The sequence below is a fragment of the Brachyistius frenatus genome, unplaced genomic scaffold (assembly GCF_029030835.1).
Source record: "Brachyistius frenatus isolate BFR_SWC_R1_liver_20210118 unplaced genomic scaffold, ASM2903083v1 Contig_109, whole genome shotgun sequence".
Taxonomy (NCBI): Eukaryota; Metazoa; Chordata; class Actinopteri; family Embiotocidae; genus Brachyistius; species Brachyistius frenatus.
The window spans coordinates 720899-735017 of record NW_027210708.1 but is presented as its reverse complement, the minus strand read 5'-3'; the positions used below and the strand labels follow the sequence as shown (position 1 = coordinate 735017).

Genomic DNA, 14119 nt, shown 5'->3' with positions numbered 1-14119 from the left:
GGGAGGTGAGAGCAACCGCCTTGGCACACCGGGTACATCGTTTTAATCTTCTTTTTTATTATTATTATTATTATTATTATTATTATTATTTCAAAGGGCCTTTTTTATATGAAAACACCTTTTTTTTTAAAGTGAACACGAACACTTGTTTTTTTGCAGTCTCCTGGTGTTTGGAACTTTTGTATTTCGCCGTCAATCCCGTGGAGTTCATGTGGCAAGTAAAGAGCTTGAATCGTTCATTAAAAATATGTACTATATCTCACTAATGTGAACCTTAACATGATAGACTACTTCCTAATTTGACAGTTCTTCATAGTGTCTGCTATGTTTAATATAAAGAAAGGCTTTCTGTTTATACCTGACTGGGCTGCTGTAAGACATATCTCCACAAGGTGGCATTATGTCTTCAATTTCACAAACCAACCCTGCAGCACTCTTGTGCTGACAACTTGCAGTTGATCTGATTTATTATTATTTTTTTTTATCATTTTTGAGCCTCCAACTTCCACTTAAATGTCCCAAAGAGATCTCTGCATCAGGACCTTTGTCATGTGGTAATAACCGATAGCTGGCATCTAAATATTATATTTACATTTGTATGTACAACACTGAAATCTACTTTCTCCCCCTTTGACATTACTACTGAGTGTTTTTTTTTTTTTTTTTTTTTTTTTTTTTTTTTTTTTATAGTAAATCAAGTTATTTGCAGTGATTACTTCATTGGAGACTGAATGAAATTTGTATCTATGATCTGTTAATCAGACTAGACTACCAAACATGCAATCTTATTTAAACATAAATTATTCATATCTATTTAAAAATTGCATTCAATAATTTTTCCTGAGATGATTATGAATGGGTATAATTTGAGAATTAAGGTAGGTTCTACTGTAAAGGTTGCAAACTTGTGTAATTTATTTAACATCAAACAATATCTATGCCTCTCAGTGAGAAATTAACTCTTGTTTTGTAAATCTTTTGTACAAAGTACATTTCAAACAGCATTTAAGTAGAAACATATCTGTAAAGACTGTATGTAAGCATATTTTTGCAGGGTATCTTGAGTCAAAGATAAGCCTGTCCTTTTAGGAAGACATTAAAAGTAGCAGGCACATTTGATAAGGCAAAAAATTAAGAATATTATTGTCCAAACTTTAACAAATTGCTTCTCCAGATTATAAGAAATTTAACATGTCTTTGAAATTGGTCAAACAAAAATGAGTCTATATTTATGACCACACTGGGTTAAAGACTCAATTACAGGGGCACAAATTAGAAGCTTCTCTTGTCGTAGCATACAACCAATGCAGTATAATTACTGTCAGCACTTTTACAGAGACTATACAGCCAGAGAACATGACATTCCTTGGCTCAGCAGATCATGTTCCTCTAAGAGTCCTGCTCTGAGTTTTATAGATGTGCCAGGCGGAACGTGTTTTATGTTCCAAGACATAGTGTTGGTTTTGGTTTATTGCGTTTGCTGCAAATATCCTGAACTTACAGTACATAAAAAAAGAATTGGACACAATGAGGCATACCATGCAAAACATTTAAATTTCAGTTATTATGTAACATCATGTGATAGTCATGTTATAAACTCACCAGGGCTGTGTGCAGGCTGAGAATATAGCTTTGATATCCTTTACAACAATGAAACGATGACATTTATTCAAGTCAAGTAAAACTATTTTTTCATACAAAAAGTTGTATATTATGTGCAATTTCCAAACCCATTTTTCACAAGTGCATTGTTTTAAATTCAGAGGGCTAACAATAAATGTTATTATGGCATCATTACCTGCAGGTTTTACTGTCTGTCTGTCAGTTAGTAAAACTGTTGTGAAGGCCACAGGTCTTTATTGTCCAGACACTGACAATAAGAAGTAAATTACGAGGTGAAGTGCTTTATCATCATAAGACAACTTCTTTTCTTCCCATCCACATCCTTCATTAACTCGTTGCCAAATTCTCACAGACATCAACGCTAAGGCTTTATCTGTGGTTGTGAGTCTGACATTTTGCACAAACCTGTCTTCCTACAGGCTCACAGACTTGGGGTCCCCTGACTGGAGGTCAACAGTTGGACCATTATTTTCTAATGGAGAGCTCTCCACCACAGACCTACATGATATTGAATCAATTTGAATTTGACTCATTTGGATAAAATAAACAAACAAAAATAGCCTAAATTCAAAAGGAATGTATCATTTTAACACCACAAATATAACCTTTTATAAATTCTACTGAAAGAAAAATGTATAGTGCATGAACCATCTTGGTTGAAGCAGCCTTTGAGCGCCTGTCAGTATGAGGTGGTCGCTGGAGGATCCTCGTGTTAAACTTCTACGACGACAGGTGAAAATAATTATGCGAAAAAACGCAGATCATGTGTGAGAACCTTTTTCTTTGTTAGTCAGTTAGTTCTTTTGTTTTGGTTTGTACCCCATGCAGCTCTTTCTCTCTCTCTCTCTCTCTCTCTCTCTCTCTCTCTCTCTCTCTCTCTCTCTCTCTCTCTCTGTCCTCATTGTGATTCGCCTCTCTCTCCTTTATTTGCCGTGGGACTCCCCCTCCTCCTTTCCTCTGCGCCTCAAAAGCGCGATCCATGGTGCGAAGCCTCCTTTTCCCCGTTTTCCATCAGGATGGTATTCTTCAAATATCTTCGCTCTGTTAAGAATGAGCTGATCCTCTTCTGCACACCGGTTCTTCTTCTCCCGCTGCCTTTAGTGATCGGGACGTCGGTATGTACCTGATCTGAACGGAACGATTAACTTTGATGAAGCGTTAAGAATAAAATAACTAAAATTGGACCAACAGTTGTTACTCTCTGGCGGATTATAGCCAACTCCACTCAGAAGTTATTGCTATTTATTCCAATTAGGGAAACATTACCTGGGCAACATAGATTGTGCATGCAGCTTAAGCATTTTAATGAACTATGTTCGGATTTTTTTTTTTTTTTTTTCTTACGTAAAAATGCCCCCTAAACTAAAGATTAATTTGCTCCGGTTCTCTCTTGCACCTGTTGATGCAGCTCACAAGTGCACCGCGCACAGTGGAACGAAATACATGAGAACTGTCCAGTGTTGCCAGAGGCCGGCGCACTGCGAAGTCCTGTTATTTTAACTCGTTGCTGTTAACATTAAAGGTCACGTCCAGCGTGGGAACTCGGGGTCCAGGGGAATCTGTGCACATTGTTACCTCACACAGACATACGCACGCAGGCTGCAAAGCGTGTTATGATAGGCATAAGACTGTAATGCAAAGCAGGCATGGACGAGAACACACAGTAGATGCACATCAAATATGAACAGAAGTCTCAGTCTGCATCCAACCAAGAAGCTTATTTTTAAACTGGAAAACAAAGTTTATGAAAAGTCAAGCAGTAAAACAGAACAACTTAATGTCATAATAAAAGTCCAACAGGTGTTTCTAGAGCTCGGAAGTGTTGTATTGGCAAACGGATAAGGTGGACCATACTTATCTTCACCCTTTGAACCATCATAACATCCCATTAAAATGATGCAATGTTTTTTATGGAGGGCTCTTGACCTAAAGTAATAGTATGGTCTTTATGTTGCGTGTTTGTGCATTCTGCATGTTTTATATGTTTTTGTATAATGCAGGAGGCAGAATGTGCCTATGTGATCATGCTGATGGCGGTGTACTGGTGCACAGAGGTCCTACCTCTGGCTATAACAGCTTTGCTCCCAGCACTTCTTTTCCCTTTGTTTGGCATCATGCAGTCCAAAGATGTGAGTAAAAATAATCAGCACAGTGTGTAGACTCTGTTTAGAAAGAAGGAGTTTCCATCTGCACACCTCTCACCCTGCGTGACGCTGCTGTGCCAGGTGTGTATGCAGTACCTGAAGGACACTAACTTGCTGTTTGTGGGAGGACTGATGGTTGCTGTGGCCGTGGAGCACTGGAATCTGCACAAGCGCATCGCCTTGAGGGTGCTGCTCTTTGTTGGCGTGCGTCCGGCACTGTGAGTGGCAATTAAACACGTCCAGTCACCATCTTTAAGACTGACAATGCATTTCCTAACCATATTTAATCAGATATGACATCAAAAACAGATATACTGGAGATAAGGAAATATATTCAAGGCTTTCATTGCCATCATACAACTGTTTTTGTCTCATTGTTAGTGATTGTTGTAAAACGCCTCTTCCAACCCAAGTCCAATAACAGTCATGAGGTTTTTTTTTTTTTAATCTTTCCTACAGTTTGATGTTAGGTTTCATGGGCGTGACGGCGTTCTTGTCCATGTGGATCAGTAACACGGCTACTACTGCTATGATGGTGCCGATTGTCCAAGCAGTGCTGGAACAGCTCAACAACAACGAGGGAGAGATGCCGCCGATCCTCAGCTCAGACGAGCAGGTCCAGACCTCAGAGGCCGACAGCAAACCTGCTCCACAGACGGAGAAACAGAGTGATGGACAAGGTGAGCCCTCGTCAGCTTCAAGTGCGACGTTTTGTCTGTTTGATGAAGAAAAAGGCTTTTTAAGAAAGTTGACAGCATCGTAGTCGTTTCTACTTATGTTGCTAGTCGCCCTTTTCATTACCCGCTCTTTGTTTCAAGGCCTGGTGGTGGTGACTTTCTTAGACGCCACAGGGGAGGCTGCCAGGCATAAGGAGGCAGCAGAAAGGCGCAAGATGTGTAAAGGGATGACCCTGTGTGTTTGTTACGCTGCCAGCATCGGGGGCACCGCCACGCTGACAGGAACTGGTCCCAATCTGGTGCTCATGGGCCAGATGAACCAGTGAGTGTTTTCCTTTCAATTCACAGTAGTACCATTCCATTATTTGCAGTCTTCTTTGTTATTATATTTCACTCTGCGTTGTTGTTTTCACTAGACTCTTTCCTGAAAACGGCGATGTGATTAACTTCGCCTCCTGGTTCGGCTTCGCCTTCCCAAACATGATCCTCATGCTCACGCTTGCCTGGCTTTGGCTGCAGTTTGTCTTCATGGGCTTCAAGTGAGTTTGGTGATGGCTAAAGCCTAATTATAGTGACAGAGACTTGAATCAACATCAAGACACTTTCTACTGCATCAACAGTGTGATTGAGTTTAGAGGTGACACAAAGATTTCTGCTCTCATGTGATCGCTCCAGCTTCAAGAAGACGTGGGGCTGCGGGGCCGTGAAGACAGAGAAGGACATTGCCGCCTATAATGTGATCCGAGAGCAGCATCGTCTGCTGGGGCCAATGTCTTTTGGAGAGATAAGTGTGCTGGGCCTCTTCATTTTGCTGGTTGTTCTGTGGTTCTCGAGGGATCCGGGATTTGTCGACGGCTGGGCGACACATATCTTCAACTCCAAAGCAGAGTTCGTATGCACATTGGTCTGTTTCTAACTCTACACTAAATGCCAATCTAAAACTTTCTTATAACTTCATTTATCTCATCACTCCGCCTGTCAGGTATGTGACGGACGCCTCGGTGGCCATCTTCATAGCCATCCTCCTCTTTGTTCTGCCCTCTAAACCTCCTCGTTTCTGTTCATGGAGGACTCAGAGCTTTGACACAGGTGAGCCATCATTCTGAAAGAATAAAGATTATGGGTCCTTCACTGATATCTAAAAGAAATGAGAGGAGTAGAACTGAGCAGTGAATTAACTCTGATGTTTAATTTACTGGATCTGCAGCACCCCATGAAAATGCTGGCCCGACGCCACCTCTCCTCACCTGGAAAGTCACCCAAAAGAAGTTACCGTGGGGCATTGTGCTGCTTCTTGGAGGAGGTTTTGCTCTGGCTAAGGGCAGTGAAGTAAGTGACAAAGACAGTCATAATGCGGCTTTATGTGCTCACTCTCAGTCTGGTAACAATAATGTCTGTGGAGGAGTAGCCATTAGTAATAGACATTCAACGTCTCTACAGTCTCATTGTTTTGTAATACAGTCTAATCCAGCAGCTATGCTTTTAATTATATCTTGTCATTTTTTGTCTATTCTCCTCATGCCATATGAGAACTGTAGGCAAACCGAACATTTCCTGATGCTGCCAGTTCAAATGTTCCCAAAATGTTTTCAATTCAGTTTTATTTATACAGAGCCAAATCACAACACATGTTATTTCACGGCACTTAACACAGTAAAGTCCTTCCAACAGAACTTGACATATATATTATATATAAGAACCCAACAATTCAACACTTCCCATGTAAACAGCTAGGAGGAAAAAACTAGCCTTTAAGGGAGAAAAACCTCCGACAGAGGGAAGGAAAAACTCCCATTTAACAGGAAGAAACTTCTGACAGAACCAGGCTCAGAGGTGGGCGGTCATCTGTCTCGACCGGTTGGGTTTGAGGAGAGAGCAGAGAGAGAAAAGAACAGCATAGAAATCCAAGACTTTAACTATTGGTGGGGCCCGTAATTGCAGATTATATTTTGTTCATCTATTTTGCATTTTCATTCCTCCAATACTACTGAGTTACACTTTAAGGGATACCTCAAATTGTGCACAAACTTTGCGTTACATTACGCCACGCTACTTTTTGTTATCTCTTTAGGAATCAGGACTTTCAAAGTGGATAGGAGATCAGATGACTCCACTGCAACACATCCCTCCCTGGGCAATTGCTATCATCTTATGCCTCCTGATTGCCACCTTCACAGAGTGCACCAGTAACGTGGCCACTGCGACGCTCTTCCTACCTGTCCTAGCCTCAATGGTAAGAGCTCTCAGACACATAGTGTTAGAAATAAAAGCAGAGTCAGGATCTCACACTGCCGGACACAGGCAGTGTTATTTGGCAGCAGAAGTTCAGATGGGTGAAGTGCTTCCTCGTGCACTTTCTTTTTAACTGATTTCCCCAATTGGAATCCAGCATTGAAACTACTCCCAGCGAGAGCCGGCCTATTTTCCCATGTTTGGTTACCCAACTAGTTGGTCATTCAGGCTGAATATGTTAGGTCCCCTACTGTGGGCCCCTCCTCCCATTAATAACCTGCCAAACACACCAATTCAGCCCATTGCCGTGTAACTCTGCCCTTCCCGCGGCTGCTGAAGAATAGCATCACTGTGCCCGCTGGTTGAGCTCTAGAGAGACTGCCAAAGATGGGTTGTGAGAGACAGTGCCAAGTAGGGGTATTCAGATTGGTATTTACTGAAGCAAAACTAAGTGGATGCAAAAGGCTGTCCAACTCTTGTGTGAAAATAGACAGAAAAGAAAAAAACATCATTTGATTTGATACATGTAGCTAAAGTTTGGAGATGACACTTCGTGGCAGTCATGGCTTGTGGCATGTTACTTTGTGTGTCTTCCTGTCAAGTGTATCTTTAGCTTTTGATTCAAACAAAGCCCTTGTGACAAGACAAAACACTGTCATCGTGGTGACCTGATATACGGCTGACACTTTAAAAAAGACTAACTATAAAGTTTAAGTCTTTTCACTCTGTTTATTTTGAGAAGCGGAAATTACTGTGCACTTGTAAGCTTCTGTGCTGCGGGCTATGTAATTCAAAAGCAAATTCCACAGAGTGATGTTTTCTGAATCTGAGTAGTCTGCCATTATCGCGACATATCTAGTCCTTTTCTATTCAAGATATCATGACTCAGCACCAACCTAGCAGGAATTACATCTTAATTACTCCCACCTAATGAGAGTTTTCGCTCCGCACAGAATTGTACACGTTTGACTGAGTTATGAGTCAATGATTACGGTCGCAGAAAAATAGCCAGATTAAGGAGTAGAAGATTTTGTGATCACGACTGTGTTCATCTCCTTGCCCCAGACTGTTGAAATGCTCTGTGTGATTATTGCAGTCTCAATCCATTGGAATAAATCCACTCTACGTCATGGTGCCTTGTACTCTGAGCGCCTCGTTTGCCTTCATGCTGCCTGTTGCTACCCCTCCAAATGCCATAGTCTTCTCCTACGGATACCTTAAAGTTGCTGACATGGTGAGTATGGCAGTGATTTGTTGGGCTTATTGCGTAAATTGCACATTGAACATGAAGTGCTGTTGTGGAATTTGTATTCATTGTCACTTGAAGTTGTGACTTAATAGTTTGGGATTTTGGGGAAATGCATATGTATATTCTTGTTATTATTTTGATGAGAAGATTAAATACATTCTTAAGTTGTGTTCAGATAGAAAGTGAAGCAAGTTTTTGCCTTAACATTTGAAATTTGACCACGAGAGTTTCGCAGCCGATGATGATTCACTCCCAGCAGCCAGTGAACCAGCTGTTGTAAAGTTTATTTGCAAGCTACCTAAAAACAGACTGTATGAATGGGAGTTTGTGGGAGCTCAGCTTCTGACTGGTCTTAGAACTCAGCAGGGACTTCAGTTCTGGGTCTCATTGACCCTTTGTCCTCACAATCTTTATATGTTTTTAAAGCACATTCAAACAATGTCAATGCACAAAGACACATTTTAATCTCGGTTTGCTATGTTAAATATGTGTCTGATGGCACCTTTCTATTGCACTCTCGTCCGCTCCACCAGGCCAGGACCGGAATAGTCATGAACATTATTGGCATCCTTTGCATCACACTGGCCATCAACAGCTGGGGCAAAGCCATGTTTAACCTGGACTCTTTCCCTGCGTGGGCCAACATCACCGGCGTGTGAGCCGGGCTCCGAGACAGGAGATGATCCGTGCACACCCTGCCCTCCCTCTCCACAGGTGCCAGACGAAGGCCTCCGGTCAGAGCGACAGCACGGGACCACACAGTGAACTGCACGTGTCCGACTGCTGTAAGGACACAAGCCTCACAGGGCCTGTTTCCACAGACACCTGAGTCTTGCTTGTGAAAGAAAGTGGTGATGAATATGATTGGTAAGAAGAGTGGTTGAACAAAATATTATTATTTTTATTTATGTTGCATCATAATGAAGTTACACTTTAAAGGTATATCCTCAAACACAGAGAGACTGTCAGACTCCTTCTAGCGACACCACTCAAAATAACTTTGTTGTATCAAAGAAAATCGAATTAATTGCTGTTAATATGGTTAAATTCATCAGTGACATTTGGCATAGTCACATGTAGCCACATGCTAGTAGTGATAAGCCGTACAGTATAATATAAGAATGGAAATCAACTAAGCTTTTGAGTCACTTGTACTTTACATCAGGATTTATTTGTTGTGCCACTTCTGCTTTACCTCATCGCCTTTCAGAGGAACATATTGTCCTTTTTACTACATTTGTCTGACAACTGTCGTTACTAGTAGCTTTTGCAAATAAATGTCATGCTTTTGTAAAATATTAATACTCATGATGTTGTAAGGATTTTGCCCCACTTGGACCAGATGCAACACTTCACTTCCATGTTAATACCGTAGCAATAATAATAATTCAATAACATTGCATATAATAGAACACTGACAATGGAAATCCAGCTGCCTAAGGAGTACTTTTAATCCTGATTAATATCTGTATTTTCAAGTAAAATATTGAATTTTACATTGTGATTTTGATGCTTAAACTTAAGTAAAAACTAAATCTAAATATTTTTTCCACCACTGCTGCCAGAGACTGAATATTTTGCAATTACATATTTCTAAATAGGGGAGATTTAAAGTGACAACGGCTGACCGTTTGGTTTGCCACTTTGGAATTTATAGATAATTTGATGGAGACATGAATATAAGTAAACATGTACTTTTGCCACTTTGCATCCAAACTGACCCCCATAGTGGCCTACATATGAAGGCATATTATACTTCCAGCCTTAGTTGGACTCTGAAATGCATCATCACAGTGAAGCCAAGAAATGTGTCTGCGCCTTGCACAAACATACTGATTTGCTGGACTGTTCACACAATATTTCAATATTCCAGTCAATACTGTCTGTGCTGACATTGTGAAATGTCTCACTGCCATAATAAATTCTGTACGAATTGCAATAACGTGATACTTAACAATGACTGTACATATTTTTTGTGCAATGATATAAAAATAAAAACATGTTTGAATACAGAGACTTTTAATGAACTCCCTTCACATAACAGTAGTATAATAACCTAAATACCAAAACAGGAACTAACTTCATTCATTGTCCATACACAGTGTTACATAATGAATAGGCAGGATTTAATAGGTTGCTCAAGTGATGAACACAATGTTTTTTATTCCTACAGATTCTGACAGTTGCCACCACTAACCTTGAACTAGGTTTTAAACAATGACAAAGCAGGTGTAAAGAAAACTAAGTCCTTTAGCTGTAAACATTGTCATCACTGCACTGTCATCCAAACACACAATGATCTCACTTTCATCACCAGTCGGCTCTTTCTCAACTTTACCTGACTGTTACCTGTGTGTTAAAGCACACACATGTTTCTCTTATCTCTTGCTTACTGACCTCTTGTCTCATGCACAAAGCTGATCAAATCCTGTAAACACAGAGTGGGAAAGCACAGTAATTCTGCACTGAAAGGACACACCTAACACATGCAGGCAAGTTGTCATCTAAATACACGATGATCTCACTTTCATCACCACTCGGCTCTTTCTCAACTTTACATGACTGTTACCAGTGCAGTAATCCTCCACTGAAAGGCCACACCTAACACATTCCGGCAAGAGCTCTGTGTCATTGTACTCATGCAAGCCACCGCATGACCCTGGGTCAAGGCGGCGATGCTGTCCAGCTGTGTCTTGCGTTATAAACATTATGAGCTTTAAGAAGACATTTCAAATGTCTCCATCTTAAGGCCCCAGAGAACTTTATTACAACCCTACGAGTATCCAAATGAGCACCCATCATCATGATGGGGTTTCGGTTTTACAGATCATCATCATCAATTATGGGACATATATGGCAGCAAACAGCACCAAGCCGTGTTGGCATTTTCAGATCTCTCCAGAGATGTTCAATCGGTTTCAAGTCTGGGCTCTGCCTGGGCCTCTCAAAGACATTCACAGAGTTGTCCTGAAGCCATCCCTTTGTTATCTTGGCTGTGTGTTTCGGGTCGTTGTCCTGTTGGAAGATGAACCTTCGCCCCAGTCTGAGGTCCAGAGCACTCTAGAGCAGGTTTTCATCAAGGATGTCTCTGTACATTGCTGCATTCATCTTTCCGTCCATCCTGACTAGTCTCCCAGTTCCTGCCGCTGAAAAACATCCCCACAGCATGATGCTGCCACCACCATGCTTCACCGTAGAGATGGTATTGGCCAGGTGATGAGCGGTGCCTGGTTTCCTCCAGACATGGTGCTTGGCCTTCAGGCCAAAGAGTTCAATCTTTGTTTCATCAGACCAGAGAATTTTGTTTCTCGTGGTCTGAGAGTCCTTCAGGTGCCTTTTGGTAAACTCCAGGTGAGCTGTCATGTGCCTTTTACTGAGGAGTGTCTTCCGTCTGACCACTCTACCACACAGGCCTACTTGGTGGAGTGCTGCAGAGATGGTTGTCCTTCTGGAAGGTTCTCCTCTCTTCACAGAGCAAAGTTGGAGCTCTGTCAGAGTGACCATCGGGTTCTTGGTCACCTCCCTGACTAAGGCCCTTCTCCCCCGATCGCTCAGTTTGGCCGGGCGGCCGACTCTAGGAAGAGTGTTGGTGGTTCCAAACTTCTTCCATTTACAGATGATGGAGGCCACTGTGCTCATTGGGACCTTCAATGCTGCAGACATTTTTCTGTACCCTTCCCCAGATCTGTGCCTTGATACAATCCTGTCTCGGAGGTCTACAGACAATTCTTTGGACTTCATGGCTTGGTTTGCGCTCTGACATGCACTGTCAACTGTGGGACCTTATATAGACGGTGTGTGTCTTTCCAAATCATGTCCAATCAACTGAATTTACCACAGGTGGACTCCAATCAAGTTGTAGAAACATGTCAAGGATGATCAGTGGAAACAGGATGCACCTGAGCTCAATTTTGAGTGTAATGGCAAAGGCTGTGAATACTTATGTACATGTGATTTTTTTTGTTTTTGATTTTTAATAGATTTGCAAAAATTTTCAAAAAATATTTCACGTTGTCATTATGGGTTATTGTGTGTAGAATTTTGAGGGAAAAAATTAATTTAATCCATTTTGGAATAAGGCTGTAATATAACAAAATGTGGAAAAAGTGAAGCGCTGTGAATACTTTCCGGATGCACTGTGTATAGTGGAGAGAAAATAATGAAAGGATCACATGAACGTTCTGACATCCGGACAGTTAAAATGTTCGATGGTTGTTGGTTAAACAGCGGTTGGGTGCATAGAGCAGTCAGATCACTATGATCTTGGGTCCCACTGGGAAAAATGCTTATGTAATTACAGTGCCTTTCTCTCCCTTTGCTGCCTGCGTGCCACCCACTCATTATCCAATTGAAACACATCCTCCTGTATCGTAGCCTATATTGTTGGCTATATATACATGTAAGGCCTTAGTAGGAAATTTAACCTGCTAGCTGTTCTCTTTGAAGGGATTTCATTCAACTAACTGACCGACTGGACACGCACGTCCTCCGCTGAACCCAACAATAGATTTCTATTGACTTGTTATAAACTCGGCCTTCTGGTTGCAGAGTAAGCAAGTAGCAAGCTTAATGAATGACTTCCACACAAATATGAAGCAATCAGAGAGTGGAGAGTATCTTCCGGGCCTACAAGAGGTCAAAAAGCACATTTTGTGTTTCGTCCACCTGTTGCACTTGAGAGTCTTTTGTGGATAGGAAAACTTTTTAAAGCCACATTGGCCTTCCACCTCTTCTGTATCAGTTACACAGGAGCACAATATGTTGCCTGTTTGATACAATCAATCCTCTCTGGTGCATGAAGACCTGCGTGTACAGATGGTTTCGGATAGCAATTGGAGTATCCAAATAAGCCGTGGGCATGAGTCAGGCCAAAAGCTTAAAGATACAGAAGAGGACAGAGGGCCTTTCGCTGTCAGCCAAAGTATATTCTTATACCAGGCTAAACTAATAATGACTTTATCTGACTTTTGCTAATCATTGCCGAGGTAGGATTATATGTAAATCATTACACTTTTATTAGCCGAATGTCAACAAACAAACTGTCCTGTATTTGTTGGCTCAGATAAGAATTTCCTCTACACATACAGGTTCAATAAAACAAAACCACAAATACAGATGATGTGTGATAAACAATAAAGTATTTTTGCATGTGAAGCAAGCAAATTTGCATCTACTTTAATAATAATTAAAAATAATTAATGTTGTTTTATGAAAGGAGGAAGCTGCCCGTTTCAGTGATGACAGCCACAGAAAGTGTTTACCACATTATTCAATTCAATTCAATTCAATTCAATTCAGAGGAATCTCCGTGCGTTCGAAACAATATCCAAAACCAATACTGAATCCCTGTGATCTTCAGGCCCTCAGGCAGCACTGCATTTTAAAAAAAAACCACAAATCTGTAGTGGAAATCACGGCATTGGCTCAGAAACAGTTCTGAAAACCATTCTCTGTGAACACAGTTTGTTGTTGCATCCACAAACGCTGGTTAAAACTCTACCATGCAAAGAAGAAACCAGATATAAACATGATCCAGAAACGCTGCTGCTTATTCTATGCTTGAGCTCATTTAAGATGGACTGAGGAAAAGTGGAAAAAAGTACTGTGGTCTGATGAATAACATTTTTAAATTCTTTTTGTAAATATTGGACACTGCATCCTCTGAGCTAAAGACGAGAGGGACCATTCAGCTTGTTATTAGCGCACAGTTCAAAAGCCAGAATCCCTAATGGTATGAGGTTCAATTATTGCACATGGCACGGGTAGCTTGCACATCTGGGAAGGAACCATTAATGCTGAATGACATATTCTGGTTTTGGAGTAACACATGCTGCCATCCAGACAACATCTTTTTCAGGGAAGGCTTTGCTTTTTTTCAGCAAAACAATGCCAAACGGCATTCAGCACGTATTTCGACAGTGTGGCTCCGTAGTAGAAGAGACCGGGTGCAGTCTGTTTGCCTTCTGTTTTTATTTACATTTCACACAGTGTCCCAACTTTTTTGTTGCACCAAATCACAACCCAACAGGTTATTTCAGAGCACTAAGATAGGAAATTCCTTACAGCAGAACTTTACAAGATCATACAAAGGAACCAAACAATTCAACTTTTCCCACATACCTAAATGATCTAGTTTGAGTTATTTTAATAATATTACAGATCTGAGGCTTCCATAGTTTTCAGACATTTACCAC

The 14119-nt window shown here is 41.1% G+C and overlaps 1 protein-coding gene across 1 annotated transcript; it reads left to right on the top strand.

The window, feature by feature from the left end:
- Positions 1–2600: 2600 nt before the first annotated feature.
- On the top strand, positions 2601–9939 carry slc13a5b (solute carrier family 13 member 5b). The gene is made up of 12 exons (XM_069712383.1): positions 2601–2738; positions 3624–3752; positions 3849–3985; positions 4227–4447; positions 4586–4766; positions 4861–4983; positions 5120–5332; positions 5427–5533; positions 5652–5773; positions 6516–6677; positions 7773–7910; positions 8459–9939. Exons 1-12 carry the CDS (start codon positions 2640–2642, stop codon positions 8582–8584), a joined length of 1758 nt encoding a protein of 585 aa, XP_069568484.1. The 5' UTR covers positions 2601–2639; the 3' UTR covers positions 8585–9939.
- Positions 9940–14119: the final 4180 nt, after the last annotated feature.

Excerpts from the sequence above, each read along its gene's own strand:
- slc13a5b (XM_069712383.1), top strand. The coding sequence starts at position 2,640 with ATGGTATTCTTCAAATATCTTCGCTCTGTTAAGAATGAGCTGATCCTC. Across the intron at positions 3,986-4,226 it reads GTTGGCGTGCGTCCGGCACT|TTTGATGTTAGGTTTCATGG; the intron begins GTGAGTGGCAAT and ends TCTTTCCTACAG. Across the intron at positions 4,984-5,119 it reads TTTGTCTTCATGGGCTTCAA|CTTCAAGAAGACGTGGGGCT; the intron begins GTGAGTTTGGTG and ends TGATCGCTCCAG.